The 23,368-nt window shown below is 35.4% G+C and overlaps 1 protein-coding gene across 1 annotated transcript in view; it reads left to right on the top strand.

Moving 5' to 3' along the window:
- LOC113078025 (adhesion G protein-coupled receptor E3-like) overlaps positions 1-23,368 on the top strand; it is a 60,114-nt gene that overhangs the window by 19,016 nt on the left and 17,730 nt on the right. Inside the window, exons 2-3 of the mRNA XM_026250306.1 lie at positions 14,370-14,750; positions 14,836-14,892. Of these exons, the coding sequence (XP_026106091.1) occupies positions 14,370-14,750; positions 14,836-14,892 (438 nt within the window). The remainder of the gene's footprint in view (positions 1-14,369; positions 14,751-14,835; positions 14,893-23,368) is intronic.

Here is a 23,368-nt window from a genome sequence, read left to right as displayed (position 1 = left end):
TATCACAAAAACAGAGACCACTGTTATCAAAAGTATGGGAATAATTCAAACAGAGGCCAAATAAAATGGCCATTTGTTCCCTTTGAAAAACCGATATGGTGTACCATGGCAGCACAACTGCGATGCACGAGCACCTCAGAGGAAAACATCCTGGCGCTCTCCGGTGTTACGGTTTAACTGGTTACCTGGTAAAGTTGTATCTGGTGACCAACTTCCTGGTTCAGGTCTCTGCTGCAGGTGTGATGGAACGACCGCAGCAGATTCGGCGATTCTAAAAGTACAAACTGATGTGATATTATTAAGTGTCTAATAAAGGCAGACTTGCTCATTGCATGATTCTGATATTCTTGTAAAGATTACAAGTTATTGGTATGATCACCCGTAGCGGCTGAAGTAAGGATAAAATAAAAAATAAAGTAAGTCTGTGTTGGTACGGGTTTCGAACACGCGTTAGGGGCCGTTCACATAACGCGCCTAAAACGCGCGGAAAACGCTAGTCGCGCCGCTTTCTCCTTCTTTCCAAAGCGCTCTGGCAGAAGCGCCCCTGGGATGTCTGCCGTTGCTAAGCAACCATGACGTGCTCTCTCCCTGAAGACGCAGAAATTTCAGCAAAGGATAAATGGATTTGCAGCACTAAAAACCGCTTGCAGTTGTTCTGCTACTAAATTTATTTCAAAATGGCAATCCATATACAGCTATGATCAGCTTTTACCTTCATCTTAGCTGAGCTTTCAACGTTGTTGGTATCAAAATTCAGCTTTGATCACAAAAATAAATTACACTTTAAAATATATTCAAATAGAAAACAGTTATTTAAAATTGTAAAAATATTACACAATATTACTGTTTTTGCTGTATTTTGGATCAAATAAATGAAGCCTTGGAATGAATCATGAATTACATTCTGCATGATAAAATATAAAGATTTTACAGTGATCTTCTGTATTTTTTTTTTAGTTACTACTACATTACTGTGGTAAAACCATGTTTTACTACATTTTATACATGTGAGGACGAGCGGAGAGTATATCATAACATGATTAGCCTAAATGTTAATAAATTAAGTGTATCAGCAATCATAAATCAAAGAAGAAATTTCTTAGAAATATATGTTATCTAGGTGACGAGGATCACTCGTCGCTTTGTGTAAGTTCCAGTACGAAACAGCGCGGGTGCGCACCTGTTATGATTTTGCGATGGTAAAAACAAATGATATGTTGTTGTATTACTTATCAATATATAGTTTTTGACCAGCGAATGTGTGCAAATGTTAATTTTTTTTTGTCCGTCATTAAAACGGCGACGGCGGGACTGCCGGTATCACATTACATTTTCATCTACAGGTTGCAAACTAGTTTTTGTAGCTATATAGACGGAGTGCTCAGTTTTTCCTGTGGTAAAATGCATTTGGCCAAAATCGCATTTTATAAAAGATGAAATGCTACTGTATGCACAGGCTATTTAAGTGTTGGCTATGAGGGGGCGGAGTTATCAGCTTACTGACCACTTGAGGATCGAATAAGATTTACACAAGCTCGTTTTAAGAACTTTCATTTGCTAAATATTTGTAAAACAGACAGACAGACGTAAAGGGTGACCAAAAGCATTGATAAAATAAATTAAAAAAAAAAACACCACCCAAAAAAGGGCACTTCGGAGTGTAAGGGCAAAAAGGGCATGTGCTCTGCACAGGTTGAGCCCTACCTGTGCACGTGCCTGTTGCACAAGGAGGGCAAGACACAAAAGGTCATTGCAAAAGAGGCTGGCTGTTCACAGAGCTCTGTGTCCAAGCACATTAATAGTGAGGCGAAGGGAAGGAAAAGAAGTGGTAGAAAAAAAGTGTACAAGCAATAATGATAACCGCACCCTGGAGAGGATTGTGAAACAAAACCCACTCAAAAATGTGAGGGAGATTCACAAAGTGATCCACAAAAGAGTGGACTGCAGCTGGAGTCACTAGGTGCGTTTACATGGATATTTTGAATTAATTCTGTTTGAGAAATCCGAACATAGTATTTACATTAACGCTGAATAAAGTAATCAGGTTGATATGCACATTTATATGTCACAAGCTTCTGATCGGATTTACCTTTTTGACATGCGCTAACTCCATGAATATACAGAGTATCCCCGCTGCTGTTGCATGCTGTTTTAAAAAGCACATGTGATATTTATCTACTTCGGCTCCTAATTAGGCAAACGACCAGCACATGAACTGTTGTGCTGCTCAACATTACTTTAAAAAAATTAAATTAATTTTTTTTAAAAAGAATTAGTAAAAGTGCCCCTTCCCACACCCAAACCTAGTCGTCTGTTGACCAGAGTCTTAAACAAGGACTGGTGGGTGTCTTGTTCCACTTCACATACACTGAGTTTTATAAAGACAGGACACTTATTTATCACACTTTATTCATCTGGAAGAACAGCTTGATCCGCGTGTCATAAGTCATTACACTTATTCTATGCCACTGCGCATGCGCAGTACTTTGCAGTTTCGGTTTTCAATCTGATCAAGTGTTTACATGTCCTCTCACCGGATTTACAATAGGAATAAACCACCCCTTACAATCTGATTGAAATTTTAGTCGGATCTGGCCAAATCAATCCGTTTTATGTGTTTACATGTGATTTTATTTATTCTGATTGTGTTTCTAGTCCTATTACAATCGGATTAGTAAAGTCCATGTAAACACTACGCACAGAACCACTAGGCACAGACGTATGCAAGACATAGGTTTCAGCTGTCACATTCCTTGTGTCCAGCCACTCTTGAACAACAGACAGCGTCAGAAGTGTCTCGCCTGGTCAGAAGACAAAAAGGACTGGACTGCTGCTGAGTGGTCCAAAGTTATGTTCTCTGATGAAAGTAAATTTTACATTTACTTTGGAAATCAGGGTCCCAGAGTTTGGAGGAAGAGAGGAGAGGCACACAATCCACATTGCTTGAGGTCCAGTGTAAAGTTACCACAGTCAGTGATGTTTTTAGAGCACTTCATGCTTCCTGCTGCTGACCAACTATATGGAGATGCAGATTTAATTTTCCAACAGGACCTTGCACCTGCACACAGTGCCAAGATTCTCAGTACCTGGTTTAAGGACCATGGTATCCCTGTTCTTAACTGGCCAGCAAACTCGCATGATCTTAACACCATAGGAAATCTCTATTGTGAAGAGGAAGATACGATATGCCAGACCTAAGAATGCATAAGAGCTGAAGACCACTATCAGAGCAACCTGAGCTCTCATAACACCTGAGTGCCACAGAATGATCGACTCCATGCCACGCCGCATTGCTGCAGTAATTCAGGATAAAGGAGCCCCAACTATGTATTGAGTGCTATACATGCTCATACTTTTCATGTTCATACTTTTCAGTTGGCCAAGATTTCTAAAAATCCTTTCTTTGTCTCGGTCTTAAGTAATATTCTTATTTTCTGAGAAACTGAATTTGGGATTTTGCTTAGTTGTCAGTTATAATCATCAAAATTAAAAAAATAAATATTTGATATATATCAGTCTGTGTGTAATGAATGAATCACTTTTTGAATGGATTTAGTGAAATAAATAAACTTTTTGATGATATTCTAATTATATGACCAGCACCTGTATATATATATATATATAGTACAGACCAAAAGTTTGGAAACATTACTATTTTTAATGTTTTTGAAAGAAGTTTCTTCTGCTCATCAAGCCTGCATTTATTTGATCAAAAATGCAGAAAAAAAACAGTAATATTGTGAAATATTACTACAACTTAAAAAAAAATAGTTTTCTGTTTGAATATACTTTAAATAAATAATTTATTCCTGTGATGCAAAACTGAATTTTCAGCATCATTACTCCAGCCTTCAGTGTCACATGTAGCATCAGTCGATCACATGATCATTTAGAAATCATTCTAATATTCTGATTTATTATGAGTGTTGGAAACAGTTCCGCTGTCTAATATATTTGATCAATAAAAGGTTAAAAAGAACTGCATTTATTCAACATAAAAAAATTCTAATTATATATATTCTAATAATATATTTTCTTTACTATCACTTGTTATCAATTTAACACATCCTTGCTGAATAAAAGTATTTATTATATTGAAAAAAAAAAAATTACTGACCAGTAGTGTATATTGTTATTACAAAATATTTATATTTTAAAAACATAGCTTCTTTTTTCTTTTCTTTTTTACTTTTTATTCATCAAATTATCCTAAAAAAGTATCACATGTTCTGAAAAAATATTAAGCAGCAGAACTTTTTCCAACTTTGATAATGAATCATCATATTAGAATAATTTCTAAAGCATCATGTGATAATGATCCTAAAAATTCAGCTTTGCATCACAGAAATAAATTATAATTTATAGTATAAGACATTTAAAAACAATTATTTTAAATTGTAATAATATATCACAATATTACATTTTTTTTCTGTATTTTTGATCAAATAAATAAAGGCTTGATGAGCAGAAGAAGCTTCTTTCAAAAACATTAAAAATAGTAATGTTTCCAAACTTTTGGTCTGTACTATATATATATATATATATATATATGTATATGTGTGTGTGTGTGTGTGTGCGTGTTGGAGGCCTCTCATGGCTTGGAATATGTTTCCAAACAGATTCAGGAGATTGTTTCCAATATACAGGGATCAGCACATAGGGCAAACCTAGTGACAAGGAAACATTCATTTGTCTTATCTGAAGAATCACGCGCACAAAAAGAAAAAAAAAATATTTGCATCTTTTATTATCCTAACCAAAACACAGTAAACTAGAAGGAACAAATGTGGTGCTAAAAAAGTATCATGGGTATTCAGTGTAAGTGTGTGGCCTCTATTCTACATTTGACTTAATGTTTATAATTTTTTTTTTTGTCACCAGCTGCAGCTAATGTTGACTTTTATATTACCCGTAGTACGTAATGTTGTTTCATACTATACAGCTATCATTAAGGTGACCCCCCCCACCCCCAACAAATGCAGATCTGAAGATTTTGTCATCAAGTTTTTACAGACAACATTTTCCATTTTACTGACTCTGACACCTCTGCATGCAGACACCCAACTGTACAAATTCATTTATAGATTTAAAACCCAGTCCTGTACCTGGAGAACCATGTTCTGCAGAGTTCAGTTCCAACACACTTGCTTGGACATTGCTACTGATCCTGAAGACCTTGCTTAGCTTAGGTTTGTTTATTTTTAAGTAGTTGTACAGCTTGAAGTTTATTCTTGTACACAGATATGGCATATTCATTGCAGTACACATGAAATGTATGTATTTATTTGTCATTTAAACTGATGTAAACAGAAAGAGTAGATTGGATTTTTTATAGCCTCTCACCCCTCTAGTGGACATCAAGTATATTAAGGCCTTTATTGCTCAGATAACGAAAGTCAATAGGAATTTTTGGGAAGGTAATCTGAGTCAGACGAGTCTGAAGATCTGAGCTGAATTTGGTGAAACAAAGTTCTTGTCAGTATCAGTCACCCTCATAATAAATAATAATAATGTTAAAGGGACATGACATTCAGCCAAGTATGGTGACCCATACTCAGAAATCATGCTCTGCATTTAACCCATGCAGTGGGCAGCCATTTATGCTGTGGCGCCCGGGGAGCAGTTGGGGGTTCGATGCTTTAAGAAGTAACTGGACCAAGATCCCAACTAAACCAAACACTTTTTGATAATGAATCAAATATCAACATTTAAACCTCTGATTATTCTCAATAAGAGCTACTCTAGATGTCAGACAGAAATAAAGTCACAGAACCTTGTAAGTAGGATCTGTGAACATCTATATCGGACGTACAGAAGACATAAAAAACATTTAAAAAAAAGACATCATAAAAAACATTCTGTCTGCAAAGACATAAAAAGACGTCCACTGGATGTAACTTTGCCCAGTGGATTAGGTTGATGTTAAAATAGGCAATATAGTAATTTTCACGTAATAGTTCCTTTAAAAACAAACAAAAATGTTAAATACATTTGACTTCATGCCACAAGACTGCTAACGTATTAAGGTATAATTAACAATATTAACACATAATTGTATTATTCATTGTAATATATTCAAATTCATTTCTGATAGTAATACAATCATGTTTAATAATTCCTGAATAATTATGTTCATAAAGAAATAGGCTGTATTTTGTGTTGGATCAGTTACCTGTGTCATCACTGCCCAGCAGACACACACCTAAACGATTTAAATATATTGCTTATCCTGCCCCAAAAGACCATAAACACTGCAAATAACATCTGAAGTAAACATAAATTTACATACACATAACATGACAACGAGTCCTGTTTTTACTGATTTGCTTCAAATAGAGTTATTTTAGGTCAGCAGTTTGAATGTGTCTCAATCGCCCTGTCCCAAATTGCACACTTCATGTGGACTTTCGTTCTCGTGGACTTAAATTGCGCGTGCTCACCGAGTCTACGAGTCCGTAGGCTGTCCCATTCAGCATTTTAACACTCTGATGAGGGCTCAGTAATGCCCCCTTTGTACCCTTGAAGCGGTCTTCCGTGAAGCCTGCATAGATGCAGGCTACGTTCACTTTTACTACCCAGGAATCCTTGCGAAATGCCAATCAGACAACGGATGGGAGGAGATTTTGCTCAAGAGCAATTGATGACATGGATGAGAAGAAAATATTTAAGTAGGTATCATTATGGTTTTTATGACCTAGGTGTACATTTTACTAGTTGTTACCTACAGTTTATAGAGACATTATGGTCATCGACCAGTGGTTGATATCTCCAACATAATAATAGCGCATTGAATAATACGATCACATTATGATTCATTAAATAAATAGAACTGAATGTCAGGGCTTTACTGAGTCATTTGTAAACCTAGTATTTATTAGGGCTGGGTAAAAAAATCGATTTTTCGATTAATCGTCTTTTAAAATGTGGTCGATTCAAAATCGATTCTCAAAGGCCATGAATCGATTTTTTTCCACATTTATTTCCGCAGACATTGAACGTAAGATTAGCGTTAATCTAATTACAAATCTTCTCCACTAGATGTCACCCTCTTATGTGCCTTGTGCGATGTTACCAACAAACCTGTCATTCATTCATTCATTCAGTTTAAAGCAGTGGTTCCGTCACGAATTCAAATGCGGCTCACCATATGCTGAACACATTTTCTGCAATGTGCGTCAGGTCATGCTCTCGTTCGCGTCTTACAGACTGCATCTTAAAGCCTCTTATACTTTCTGCATCCGCGATTCCGCTATGGACCGCTATGCAGGCTTGATGTAAACATTGCCATCGGAGAGTGTGTACCGAGTCTGAGCAGACAACCGCGCGGACAGGTGCGCGTGGTCAGTTGTCTTCAAAAGCACAATTGCACATGTTCAGGCAGTATGAAGAAGCCCATTGCCAATCGAACCAATCGGGCCGGGCTCGGGCTTGTGCGGTAAATGAGCGGTCATGTAATGTGTTTCGATTAGCGCGAGAAAGATGCGAAAATGTAAGCTGAGTAGTTGAAACAGAGGCTTGCTTCTAACGATTACGTTTTGGTAGCACCAGCAACTAAAGCAAAGTCTGAGGTTTGGAAATGTTTTGACCTTCTTTATAATGAGAATAATGAGTGAATAATGACGCACCATCAATGAGCGCAGGAGTGCGCTGAAGACATCTACAGTGGATTCAATCATTTTCCTCCACAAAAACACTTAGGCCTTACCTAATCTTGTTGAGTAAATGTTTTTCAAATAATAACTAAATATTATTTGAGTCTTAAATGCATAATGTAGACAGAGTAGGCTATATAAGCTAATGTTGGCATTATTATTTTATTATGTCAGCTGCTATGATAAAGCAAATCCGGCAGAACCTGTATCTTAATTAATTTCGTTATTGCCAAATACCCATCTTAATTTATAATTTATCTTAATTAAATGTTTTAAGAAAGACTTGTTTTTATTGGTGCATTGGCCTATTTATATGCTAAATGAGCCTATACCTAGGGCTATTTATAGAGTGCAGAGATGTTACGATGTTACAGAGGACTTATTTTATTTCTTTGTTCAAACTTCCAAGTGGCCTATTGCGTTAGTCATGTATAAATTATGTTAAAACATGTATAAATTACTCATTCCTGACAAAAGGCAAAAGAGCTGTGTGCTGCATACATTTGAATAATGTCGGGTTGTAAATGGGTTCGGGCTTTTAAAAAGCTGTCAATCAAAATCTACGCGTCGGGCTCGGGACATGTCTGGCTTAACTTTTAAGGCCCGATTACAGCTCTAATAGAAAATCTAATCGGAAATCGAATCGAGAATCGAAATCGAATCAATTTGAGAGCTTGTGAATCGAAATCAAATCGATCTGGAACATCTGAATCGATACCCAGCCCTAGTATTTACGGTAAAAACGGTAAAAACAACAACAATAGGCAGCATATTCCTCGAACCAGCAGCTCCTGTCAAAAAACGACCAGACCGTTATTTCCGGCGTGACGATCGAGTCTCAATGGAGGTCTGCACTACATGACGTCACCAAGTCCGGAGTGTGCCATTTGGAACAGGGCCATATGTGCTTGATCATGTATGTCAGTAGGCTTGTTTGAGATGTGCCTTGCTTCCCCTGAAATGTAGGTGAGAGTAGGCGGCTGCAGTAAGAGGAGGGGTCAAAAAAGACCTTTGAAGTCGGACACTTCCTGAATCTCGCTGTTTTGTCGCCTGCAAACCTCAGCAATGGAGGAGATTGCGTTCGCATGTTTTATTGCAGACTCAGTGGATGTAATTGAAATACCACTATTTTGTCATCATGTGCATCAATTCCTTTGTTCTGCTAGACACAAAGGAGTACATTTAGATTAATGTTTGCAAACAAGCAGGTTTCTGTCACCATTTCACGTCCATAGTATTTTTCCATACTATGCAAGTCAAAGCTCCTTTTGTAGCAAACATTCTTCAGAATTTCTTCCCTTGTTTTAAGCCAGACCCAGAGACTTCTCAGATGAAACCACACAAAGATGAGACATAATGGCTAAAGAGTCCATTTAGATATATGTGTTTGCATGTATATTTTTAATGGATTGATTTATTAATTCACACAAACATACAATAGAATAAAGTGAAAATTACAACAAGGAAGAAATCGAATTAAGAGAAAATTTTTATTACATAAACGCATGTCCTAATTCTTAACTTCACTAGGCGTGTTTTGTTTGTCAATGGTTTCCCATCATGCTTTTGATCAGCGCAGTCGGTGGAGAGCAAATGCGCTCGACTGCTCAATCCGACACAGCCGCCTCGCCATCGCGAGAGTTTTTTGGCACACGTCAGCATGACATCAGAGCAAGGTTGACGTAACTCGGACACTTTTCTAACCGGCATGCATCTCGCGGTGATCGGTTCTGTACAGATTTTACTCATCTCAAACAAGCCTAAAAGGTGCATTCGACTTCACGCAGCACTGTGCAAACCGATCGCAGTCTGACTGTCACGTGTGGCATCAAAGTACCGCGAGAGTGATTCGAGAGCAGCCGGCTGATTCAGCCGCCGCAGTTTCTCCAGAGCGACTACAGGAGCGCTGATGACGACACAGCTGCTTCACGACTGGCCAGATTCGCCACATGACAACAATCACAAGTTTTTCGGGTTAGACGAACCATTTCAGTTCCAATAATGGCATCAAATCTGTGTTTTTAGAATGGTAAATGCTTTTGTTCTGTAGTCACACTGTTTTATTTATTTTATTTTATCATACAACACAGGTAAAATCATATATACCCAGTAGTTAAATAGTATATGATTATGTTGATCTTGAAAATATGGAACTTTATTCAGCAGTATGTAAAAACAGTTTCTTTTGCTCATGAAAACGTTTATAAAACGTCTGTGTATTTGACAAATATTGTATTTAATTCACTTCATCTGTGATAAAGTGAGCTTCACTAACGGGAGCAGAAAGTGTCCGTCTTGACATGCCTGTTTTTCAATAGGGTTGCCACCCATCCCTTAAAATACAGAATCGTCCCGTATTTAAGTATAAAATAGCGCGTCCCGTTTTGAATCAATACGGGATTGGGTTTGTACCATATTTTCAAGTGCGTATAACTGCAGGCCGGAGATCTCTAAAATGGGGCATGAACACCAAATTGGGCGGGGTCTCCTTTCACAAAGACTTTCACCATTGGCTGTGGCTTCAGCCAATTATTACTGACTTACATTTCAACATAAACCTTTATAAATTAAACATTGTTTCTAGTTCATCTAAATTAAAATATGCAATATAAATAAATGTTCTCCATGAGAGCAGAGCCCAAGGCTCGTGGAAAGTGGTGTTTGGACCCAAGTCTGAACCTCTGCTTCATGATGTAAACGGGAATCACTCAGGAGCTGTCCCAGCGGAGGGGAAAGATTTTACTCTATCATTTTATTCCAAGCAGCAGGGCCGATATTCGCAGGCTAGGAGGGGGTAGTGGTGCTGCGTGTAACTAAAAAGGTGCCATGGAGCGGTGAGTCTCATATCACATAATCTTATTAATTGTTAATCTCCTGAACTGCAACTTTACCACACTATTCAGCGCCAATCCCGCCATTCAGTCAATTTCATTGGTTAAGGTAAGATGTGGGGTAGGTTTAGGGGTTAGCGTTTTTTGTTGTATAGTTTAGGAAACACTTTAACTGACACAACCAATAAAAACTTCAAGAATCAGTTGTGGGGCGGAGTTTGCACTGAAGTGGATTGGGGGAAAAATTGTGCATGCGTGCCATGCGCCTGTCTCTCAATGGGAGGAAGCCACCCCCTATTTTGGAGCTCCCACCCCGTTTTGGAGATCTCCAGGCTGCAGTTATGCTCTTCTCTGTATTTTCGGAGTTGTCTTTAATGCAAGTATAGGTCTCTGCAGGAAAGTAATGGGAGTTGCCAGATCAGGGCGTTTTTACACCATGAGGCCTGGGTGATCATTTTGATTGCATGATTTAGAAACAGCCAGCAGTTTGAAGACACCCACAAGGTGATAACGCCCACCATCCGGATGGTGCGATTTATCTGTTTTTTTTTTTTCTTTTTTTTTTGAATGATGACAAGCCAGAATGAAAACAAGCTGAAATTAAATAGCAGTAACGAAGCTATTTTTAAAATGTAAGGAGTAGAAAAGTACAGATATTTGCGTGAAAATGTAAGGAGTAGAAGTAAAAAGTCGGCTGAAAAATAATTACTCAAGTAAAGTATAGATACCCAAAATTTCTACTTAAGTACAGTAACGAAGTATTTGTACTTCGTTACTAGACACCTCTGTTTATTTATTATTATGTTTGGATGGTGTTACTGTCTGCAAACAATGACAAATATTTTATCCAAAATCTGTGTTCACGCCACTTTATACAATTACTAAAGTTCATTAGCATTTAATATTTTTATGAAAACATGTTTTAAGTTGTGATTTACCACTGGCACGTCATCGGACCTGTGGTCCTCTTGGCCCCGAGGGGTTTCTCCCCCAGGAGTCCCTTATTTGTCTGTATTGAAGGTGGCAACCCTTGTTTTCAACTCTCGTTGATCACTTTCTGTAGCCATGCTTCAAGTCGAGCGCACCCATATGACAGACGATCGAACCAATCAAAGTGGCTCCGTCTCAATCTGCAGGCTGGGTGTACTTGAAAACTTGAGCTCTTTACATCAAATAACTAACAAATAACGATAAAACAACACCAAACATTTAAACTAAGTCAGAAAACCACAAAAACAATAGTCCTATAACAGTAACTGCATAATTTATTCATGCTACAATGCATTCTGGGAACTCACAAGTTCTTAAAATTTCAACAATACAAAATGTTTTGTTCAGAAAACTGCACAGTGAAATCCTGAGTGTTAAATGGACACTGCTCAGAGCATATATGGACCCACTTCTAAAAGAGTGTTAAAGTAACACTGAAGTAGTGTTAAAGTTAATGAGATAATTATGTGATTAAGTGTTGATTGAGCATTAGTGATGAACAGCTGCTGTTAACAAACAGAATCACTGAAGAAAAGAGAAACACAAGAACTACTACAACTGACACAGCCTTAGATGAAATCAACTGAAATAAAATACATATTTCTCAAGATTTAAGTACAAGATAAGTGGAAGTGATACAGATGTTTTAAACTGGTGTGCAAAGTGTTAATGTTCTTCAATATTTTTTTAAATGCAATTGAAATCAGTAAATTAAAAATTACCACTGATGCAGTCAGGAAATCAGGCTGTACATGACAACATCTCCAAAAATGGGCCAATATGACCTGATTATATTATTATAATTTATTTTTTTCCCATAGAAAATGTGTTTAATAAACACAGTTACAACAACCAGAGAAAATCTAGTGTAGTTGTAATACACAATACATGCATTGTATCAAATTATTTAAATATAAATAGTAGAGCTGCACAATTAATCGTTAAAAGATCGCGATCTCGATTCAGTGTCACGGTGTCTGGTCTGTGTTTCCCTGGGTCTCCACTAGTGGTCTCACTTCCCCATAGGCACCTCACCGCAGGCACTACATTTCCCACAAAGCCTTGTCCCTTCATCACAGTAAATGCACTCCTGTTAATTGCACTCAGGTGTCTTCACTTTCATAGTCATTATCCTGCTGGTCTGGATAATGACTATTGCTGTGTCCGAAACCGCTCCTTATCCCCTATATGGTGCACTATATGGGGTGTCAGCCATTTTGTAGTGCTGTCGCCTGAGGAAGCTTTACAACCATCTTATCTGAGCTCAAAACGCTGTTTGAGCGAGTGTCAAGATACTAAAAATAATAAATACATAATTTTGAACGTGTTTATGTGTGTTTATTTTTGTTCTCAGTACGTTATTTTAATAGCCTTTAATGATTATGAACATAAAAGCATTAAAAAAAAAAAAAATTATATACCATCGATGAAACCACAAAGCTGACACAGAGGTATGTATAACTGCAATATAAAGTAATTTTGAGTATTATTGCTATTAGTATTATTTTCAAAAATTAGGTACATGTAATATAAAAGTACATATGGCAATGTTTTTGCAACAGCTCCAAGTCTCACGCGCAGTGTAGGCTATACGTCACTGTCCGAATCCGTTCACTTATTTATTTGTTCACTCCTTCCTGATATAGTGAACTCAACTGCCATACACTATATAGGTATTAGTGAATGAGTGAATGAGTGAGCGATTTCGGACACAGCATAAGAAAGTGAAGACACCTGAGTGCAATTAACAGGTGTGCAATTACCGTGATGAATGGACAAGACACTAAATTCAGACACAGACACAGAAACCGGATCTTACCGGATCATTCAAATCCGTGTTCGCACTGCCACTGACACAGAGAGAGCAGTAAGCATGTTTGGTTAAAAAACAACTACACAGTAATATTTCTGTCTTACAGTCATTTATATTTACACAGAAACACTGGGATAAAGTTTATAGTTCAGATATAAACACTGATGTCTATATGGGAGCGATCAAAATATAGCAACTCCCTTTTATGAAAGTACTGCGCTTCAAATAACGTTTGTGTCGATGGCGAAAAGTTTCTTAATGTATTTGTCAATGAATGAATTTTTAATTCAAGAGAATCATTCAAAAATGCTGATTCATCCAGAAATGAAACAAGTGAAGTAGGTTTATGATCGAGTCGTTGAATCAGTGATTTAAACAACTTTTTTAAGATTCTAATATATATACATATATTACATATACACTACCACTCAAAAGTTTTTGAACCGTAAGATGTGTAATGTTTTTTAAAGTCTCAAAGTACAGCAAAAACAGTAAACTTTTGAAATATTTTTACAATTTAAAATAAATGCTTTCTACTTGAATGTATTTTAAAATGTAATTTATTTCTGTGATGCACAGCTGTGTTTTCAGCATCATTACCCCAGTCTTCAGTGTCACATGATCTTCAGAAATTATTTTAATATTCTGATTTGCTGTTCAAAATAACATGTATTATTATTATTATTATTATTATTACTATTATTATGTTGAAAACAGATAAATAGATTTTTTAAAGGTTTTTTTGATTCACAAAATTTATGTGAAATAGACATATTTTATAAATGTCTTGGTCACACTTGATAAATTTAAAGAATCCTTGCAAAATAAAAGTATTTATGTATATACTTGTGATAATGATAATAGTAATAATAATTTAAAAAAAAAAGAATCGTAGGAGAATCATGATCTCTATATGAGACCAAAAAAATCGTGATTCTCAATTTATCCAGAATCAAGCAGCCCTAATAAATAGTAAATAGTATAAATATTATAAATAAAAAATGGTAAATAAGGTAACCAATTTTTTTCATCATAACATGTTTTTCAGAAACATACTAATTTCTTGTAATATTTTCACAACAGCTACTCTGTCTGACCCCTGCTACAACTACAATGTGCTGGACAATCCATGGAGAGCCACCAATAATACACATGATTCAGTCAGAAGGTGTGACCAGTCAGTCTCCTGGAGCGGCTGGTATCGTCTCTTCATCAACGGTCTGAGCGCTCACATCCCAGACACATGTGTTGCGTGGGGTAGCTGTGGCACTGATATTGCACTGTGGATTCGTGGTGGACACCCAACAGTTCAGGATGGAGTCGTCACTCGAGATGTCTGTGGTTACTATAACAATTACTGCTGCATTTACGGGTCTTACCCCATTAAAGTCAAAGCCTGTCCTGGCAACTATTATGTCTATGAGCTGGTTCGTCCAACTGGATGCAATTATGCATACTGTGCTGGTAATTATATTTACATCAGCTCTTTCTACACATTCATGATATTTGTGTCTCTGTTTATTAATTCACTATTCATCCAAACTTTCAGATGTTAGCAGCGTTAACACCAGCTTTACAGCCGTCACACCAGTGACCCTCTCTACAGGTAATGCAATGCACCTTATTGACTTGACTGAATAATTTCTAATGTACATATAGATCTGTGTTGCTGAATAGACGTGTGCTTGTGCTGCAAAAAAAACAAAAAACAACAACAACAACAACAAAAAAAACATTATACAGTAACACTTTAGAATAGGGAACAGTTATTCAATATTAACGACTTTTCCCTCAATAAATTCCTAATTTGCTGCTTGTTAAGAGTTAGTTCTGTAGTTAAATTTAGTTATTGGGTAGGATTAGAGATGTAGAATAAGGCATTAATATGTGCTTAATTTCTAATAAATGGCTAATATTCTAGTAAAATGCATGCTAATAAGCAACTATCACTGTAAAACCCGACAAGTTAACTTAACTCAAACCGTTTGAGTAAACAGATTGCCTTGATTTAAACCATGTAAGTTTTAAAACTTTGCATTCAAGTAATTAAGTGATTAACTAAGTGCTGATTGAGAATTAGTGATGAACACCTGCTGCTAACAAACAGAATCACTGAAGAAAAGAGAAACACAAGAACTACTACAACTGACTTCAGACACAGCCTTAGATGAAATCAACTGAAATAAAATACATGAAATCTCTCAAGATCTGATTAAACAACCCCACAAACAGCATCAGCAGCTCCACTTATTAATAACCAGACTGACTTTATTTCTGTCAGACGTCTACAGAAGATCTTATTGAGAATGAACTAAGGTTTAGATGTTGATTTATTGTTTCATTTGAAGTAACCATGTTAGAGATCAGTGTTTGCTTTAGTTGGGCTCTTGACCCTTGATTTTTGTCTTAGTCTTTTCTTTGGCTGTTATAACCGTGTGTTTCTGAAACACATTTGTTGTAACTCAAAAGCCCAGAAGAAAAGCCATCAGGTGTTAACCTGTACCTAGATGTAGGTTGTTATACTTTATATAGGTGATGATAATTATTTGTTACTATTTGCAATTATTGATCCGTACAGAGTCTAATCTCTGATGAAATAGATGTGTAATTTGTAGAAGAGGACCTAGTAAAAGAGACACTAAGAGCCAGTGGTTCTGTGATAATCAGTTAATATAAAAATGACTTTGTAAACATTTTTTTACAGATACATTTTTCTTCCATGCCAGTAGTTGGTCAAACACAGACATCAATAATCAGAATATGAAGCTCTACAATGGTGACAAAAAAAAAAAAAAAAAAAAAAACATCCTGCAATGCATGCTGGGTACTATTTTAGTACAAAACTCATCCATGGCTCCCAGCATGCTCTGCAGCAATTTTTTTTTTTTTATGGTCACCATAGTTGAGGTTCATATTCTGATTATTGATGTCTGTGTGTGACTAACTGACACCATAGTAGACCAAACTGTTTTGAAAGTCTTTGTATTAACTGATTATTACAGAACCACTTTCTCTTAGAATCACTTTTACTATAATCAATCAAATTACACAACACTTATTTCATCAGAGAATAGACTCCAAGCAGTTCAATAATTGATGATTATCACCAATATAAAGTATAACAACCTACACCTAGGTACAGGTTAACACCTGATGGCATTTCTTCTGGGCTTTTGAGTTACAACAAATGTGTTTTAGAAACACACGGTTATAACAGCCAGAGAAAAGACTAAGACAGAAATCAAGGGTCAAGAGCCCAACTAAAGCAAACACTGATCTCTAACATGGTTACTTCAAATGAAACAATAAATCAACATCTAAACCTTAGTTCATTCTCAATAAGATCTTCTGTAGACGTCTGACAGAAATAAAGTCAGTCTGGTTATTAATAAGTGGAGCTGCTGATGCTGTTTGTGGGGTTGTTTAATCAGATCTTGAGAGATTTCATTTATTTTATTTCAGTTGATTTCATCTAAGGCAGTGTCTGAAGTCAGTTGTAGTAGTTCTTGTGTTTCTCTTTTCTTCATTAATTCTGTTTGTTAACAGCAGCTGTTCATCACTAATGCTCAATTATCACTTAGTTAATCACTTAATCACTTAATTGCAATGTAAATCTTCTTTCAGTGAACTCAACTGAATTAAGTTCAGAGTACTTAAAAGGTTTAAGACAATCGGTTTCCTCAAACAATTTGAGTAAACCTAATTCGTCAGGTTTTTAAGGATATCTGTTTACTCAAACGGTTTGAGTTAAGTTACTTGTTGGGTTTTACAGTGTAGTTAAGAGATCCTGAAATAAAGTGTTTCCATATATACTTTACTGTAAGCTGTTTATGTTATTCCGTTGTCAAATACAGTACATGTCATTTTGAGCAATATTAATCAGTCTGTGTAAATAAACATAAATGCCATGTCAGATGCAGCTTCTGTTCCACCTTTAGATGGCTTTTGTTGATGATAAAATTTCATTGGTAACAGCCTATATCAGGGGTCGTAAACTTATTCGGCATTACATGACTTTTTTTTTTTTTCTGGTTGACCACTGTGCCAAAAATGCATTCTGTATTTATACAGTACATAAACATTTTAAAATGATACGATTAATAATAATAATAATAGTAATAATAATATAGGTTAGCCTATTTGATGTTCATGCAAATAGTTTCTGAAGAGTTTTTCATAAATTGTTGTCATAAAAAGTTTCTTGAATAACAGAGACCATAGTAAACACCACTGTATCTGTGTGTCGGTCATTTAACATTTCTATCGTAAGACATATCATTAAAAGTTAACTAATATTAAATTATTTGTTTCATCCTACCTCGCTCTCTTTAAACATGATAGTTCACCCAAAAATTAATATTTGATGTTCATCTGGTTACCCCAAGAAGGTGACTTTGTTTCTTCAGTAGAACACAAATTATGATTTTTAACTTCAGTCGTTGCAGTCTCTTCAGTCGTTGCAGTAGTACAGAGCTTGGCAATGGTCACAGAATCTATGAGAGAAAAACAACATGCACAGAAAAATCCAAATTAAACCCTGCGGCTTGTGATGATCAAGAAACTGAATAGTATTTATATATAGGGTTGTTTTTTTTTTTTTTTTTACCTCTGATTCACCTAATGTCCGAACTGTTAGAACTCCTTTTTTCATTTTACTGTTGAGAATCAGAGATGGGCATAAATACATGGAAATGTATTTAAAATACAAATACAAAATACTGTGTGGAAAAATGTATTTAAATACAAATACAGTATTTTGTATTTTGAAAATACACAGAATACATGTGAAATTGAAGATTCAGTGCAGGTAACCCTATTAGGCTGAGATCTATCTGGGCCTATTCTGAATGCCAAAAAGCATTTAGATGTCTGCAACTGCTTAGAAACTTTCGTTTTAATTTTATACACCTATTTCCTTCCTCTGCAGTGTAAGAAATAAAAAACTACAAAAACTACAAAAACTAACTTTTATTATGTTTTATCACCATCATTAAAAGCCATTGTGACAGACTGGCGTTCCAATGTGGCCCAGTTCTGTTTGTTTCACAATCTTAAAGTATCTGCCATCCAATATTGCTGACCTAACCCACCCAGTTGAACTAGTTGATGGAATTTCGATGGGTGATATGACCAAAATCTTAATTTTACTTTACAGTAACAATATATGCATGGTTTCACAATTATCAATATCAGTTTTGATACCACAGCAAAAACTGAATTTCAAACTCTTTTGATGCTTTTTTTTTACGCAAGTAGTAAGTAACTTTTATATTTGTTTAATGTAAAGTTTATTTGTTTCTATATACATAATTAGAAAATATAAAGTTTATCTAAAATATATTTTTTTTTAATTAGAAAACATTTGGCACAAATTTTTTGGTGAACAATAAAAATAAAAGTGTGGTGTATCTTTCATCATTGTCCTCACAAATGCACCCAATCACTACACTAAACTGATGTAGACAGACAATGATTAACCTAATTATTTCATCTCTACATAAACAAACATTTGCATAGATGGGTAAACACAATCACAATTTGGAAAAGTGTCCAGTTACATTTTCATAAAGCACCATGTTTGTAAAATTTAAAATGATTATATTTACAAAATGACCCTGCATAGCAGAAATAATGAATAAACTAATGGTAGGTGTTTAATACAATCGTTAATTGAAATAAAATAATTAATGAATTAAAAAACATATATAACACAGTATTGTTCAATTTAGTGTTATACATATGTTATCATATTAATATGTTTTGTTCTAATGTCACAAGTCACAATTACAAGTTTACTGGTTTTGAACTAGTTGTCTGGTCTGAACTAGTTGATGCATGAGAACACAATGGCGGCTCTAGACAAATTTTACTAGGGGGGCCAAGGAGGGGCCAGTGTTTAACCAGAGGGGCACATTAAAAATGGCAACATATTTTATTTAAATGTAATGCAAGCAAGCAAGCGCAAGTTTGGGGGTTCGATTCTCCAGGAACACATGATATGTAAAAATTGATAGCCTGAGTGCACTGTAAGTCGCTTTGGATAAAAGCGTCTGCTAAATGCATAAATTTAATTTAATTTTAATTTAAATACAAAAAGTAATTCTTGAAAAAATCTACACCGTAATTTTACACAATCTTAACATGTTAATAAAAACAAATTACTATTAGTACTTTTATAAAATTCAATCAGGCAATCATACATTTCACAATTAAATATTTATATATGAATGTCAAGAATTCAGGAGTGTATATATTTATAATGCTTACACTACACTACACAGAAATAATATACAATTGAATTATGCTTATTTTAAATGTATTGTGCAGGCTAAAAATATAATAAGCTTTTAATAATCTTTCAGTGCGCAAAACCATGATAATATGAAATGCTTCAAAACTGAGCTCACAAGTTTACGGCTTTTAAAACATGTGTGATCTAACAGGCACAAGCGAGTCTTTTAAAAACAGCAACAAACATAAAATACAAATACACAAAGTAAGTCATTTTATGCAAATCCACAGCCTTTTTATATACAGATCAAGCATTATAATGTGAGTATATAATATTGGAGAGAGTTTTACCATGCATCCTGCTGTAAATGGACGAGGTGCGCGCTATTTGAATACTGAATGGAGAATGATTGACAGCCACAGAGGAGGGAAAACAAGGTTTCCGTAAACTTTAATTTAATGATGTAAATAGTCTTCTGTCCATAACATTAAGATATGGAATTGCTTCAGATGACTTTGAGAAATTACACTGTAAAACCCGACAAGTAAACTTAACTCAAACCGTTTGAGTAAACAGATTGCCTTGATTTAAACCCTGTAAGTTTTAAAACTTTGCATTCAAGTAATGAAGTGATTAACTAAGTGCTGATTGAGAATAAGTGATGAACAGCTGCTGTTAACAAACAGAATCACTGAAGAAAAGAGAAACACAAGAACTACTACAACTGACTTCAGACACAGACTTAGATGAAATCAACTGAAATAAAATACATGAAATCACTCAAGATCTGATTAAACAACCCCACAAACAGCATCACCAGCTCCACTTATTAATAACCAGACTGACTTTATTTCTGTCAGACGTCTACAGAAGATCTTATTGAGAATGAACTAAGGTTTAGATGTTGATTTATTGTTTCATTTGAAGTAACCATGTTAGAGATCAGTGTTTGCTTTAGTTGGGCTCTTGACCCTTGATTTCTGTCTTAGTCTTTTCTCTGGCTGTTATAACCGTGTGATTCTGAAACACATTTGTTGTAACTCAAAAGCCCAGAAGAAAAGCCATCAGGTGTGGGGTGTAGGTTGTAATACTTTATATCGGTGATGATAATCATCAATTATTGAACTGCTAGGCGTCTAATCTCTGATGAAATAGGTGTTGTGTAATTTGATTGGTTATAGTGAAAGTGATTCTAAGAGCCAGTGGTTCTGTGATAATCAGTTAATACAAAGACTTTCCAAACAGTGTGGTCTTCTACGGTGTCAAACAGTCACACACAGACATCAATAATCAGAATATGAACCTCAACAATGGTGACCATAAAAAAAAAAGCTGCAGTGCATGCTGGGAGCCATGGATGAGTTTTGTACTACAATAGTACCCAGCATGCACTGCAGCATGTTTTTTTGTCACCATTGTTGAGGTTCATATTCTGATTATTGATGTCTGTGTCTGACCAACTACTGGGATGGAGTACAAATGTATGTGTACAAAATGTTTATGAAGCCATTTTTATATTAACTGATTATCACAGACTCTTAGGGTCACTTGTATTAGATTCACTTCTACTAATTACACATTTGTTTCCTCAGAGATTAGACTCTGTACAGATCAATATTTGTGAATAATAATGAATAATTATCATCACCTATATGAAGTATAACAGCCTACACCTAAGTACAGGTTAACACCTGATTATATTTATTCTGGGCTTTTGAGTTACAACAAATGTGTTTTAAAAACACACAGTTATAACAGCCAGAGAAAAGACTAAGACAGAAATCAAGGGTCAAGAGCCCAACTAAAGCAAACACTGATCTCTAACATGGTTACTTCAAATGAAACAATAAATCAACATCTAAACCTTAGTTCATTCTCAATAAGATCTTCTGTAGACGTCTGACAGAAATAAAGTCAGTCTGGTTATTAATAAGTGGAGCTGGTGATGCTGTTTGTGGGGTTGTTTAATCAGATCTTGAGAGATTTCATGTATTTTATTTCAGTTGATTTCATCTAAGTCTGTGTCTGAAGTCAGTTGTAGTAGTTCTTGTGTTTCTCTTTTCTTCAGTGATTCTGTTTGTTAACAGCAGCTGTTCATCACTAATTCTCAATCAGCACTCAGTTAATCACTTAATTACTTAATTGCAATGTATATCTTCTTTCAGTGAACTCAACTGAATTAAGTTCAGAGTACTCATAACTGTTAGTTTTTTCAACTTAAATGGTTTAAGGCAATCAGTTTCCTCAAACGGTTTGAGTTAACATAACTTGTCAGGTTTGAGTGAGGCTGTGTCTGAAGTCAGCTGTTGTTCCTTTCTCTCTTTTCTTCAGTAATTATGTTTGTTAACAGCAGATGTTCATCACTAAAGCTCAATTAATCACTTAATCACTTAATTGCAATGTATATCTTCTTTCAGTGAACTCAACTGAATTAAGTTCAGAGTACTCATAACTGTTAGTTTTTTCAACTTAAATTGTTTAAGGCAATCGGTTTCCTCAAACTTTTTGAGTTAACATAACTTAAGGATATCTGTTTACTCAAACCGTTTGAGTTAAGTTAACTTGTCGGGTTTTACAGTGTATGGTACCTGCAAAAATCTGTTTATTTTTATTTGTGTATTATGTGTATTTTTTTTTATTTTTATAACAAAGATAAAATCATGACAAAAATTTTTAGCTTCTCCCTCTTTGGCCTAAATATCAATAAGATTTCATATTTTGTTACTTTAATGTAACAAGCATTGTCTTTTACATAGGAAAATTAGTTTGGCTGTAATGCTCAAACACCTTGCAAAATAGAAAAACTTGACAAACAATGACAAACAATCATGATAAAATCATGACATTAAAAAAGGCATTTTTGCCATATCACCCTCCCCAACAAACCAATGCACAATTTAATAAATTAATTTAATATAAGTAGATGATACTTTATAAAGTTTATCTCAATATTCGACCGCAATGTCTGTGAGACAACTGCACTAAAATAAGAGCACGATTATCATGAAATTGTGTTTGTTACTATAGCAACAGATTACAGGTGTGTCCTTTCAGAATCATCACTGGACGATAGAAATAAAAATGTATTGATTACTTCACTTTAAAATAATGAGGAGCAGCATTTATTCCTGATATATAGGGGAGGAAAAGTTTATGCTTTGCAATGTAGTAAAGAAAATGAAAGTTTCATAAAAATTTAAATGGCAGACAGCAGACACATCAGCCTATTATCTGCATGACAGATAATTATATGTAACAATAATTGACTTGTCATACTATATAAATAAACAATACTGATAGATCATTTTCATTTCCTTTATCATACTCTGAATTATTATTCATAATTCATTCTTCTATCTGAAGACCTGATCTTCACACTGTGGATATGGCGCCGCCATTGATTAGCGGACCCCCACCTGCTGTTAGCATTCCATTGACTCCCATTCATTTTGGCGTCACTTTGACAGTGAATAACTTTACATCTGAGGTGTTTAAAGACTCCATTTGTCCATTCATTATTTCTAAACAAACACAAAAATTTATAAAAGGCCCCATTACCTTGTATCTTACGTTGTGGCCCCGTAGAAGCAGTTTTTGTAAAAAATAGGCTAACAATTGCGCAATAATCTGCGACTCTCTGTCGCACAGTAGAGAAATTACCGTATGGACAGGAGGAGAAGCTCGCAGGCAATCTTTTACTGTCTATGAGGCTATCGGGGGGATGTGGAGGCAGGCTATATAGTGTGTGTGTGTATATATATATATATATACACACACACACACACACACACACACACACACACACACACATTACAGCAGAACTGTTTCCAACACTCATAATAAATCATCA

Source organism: Carassius auratus, unplaced genomic scaffold (genome assembly GCF_003368295.1).
Source record: "Carassius auratus strain Wakin unplaced genomic scaffold, ASM336829v1 scaf_tig00023947, whole genome shotgun sequence".
Taxonomy (NCBI): Eukaryota; Metazoa; Chordata; class Actinopteri; order Cypriniformes; family Cyprinidae; genus Carassius; species Carassius auratus.
The sequence above is the reverse complement of the archived record's forward strand: the minus strand, read 5'-3'. Positions and strand labels throughout refer to the sequence as shown.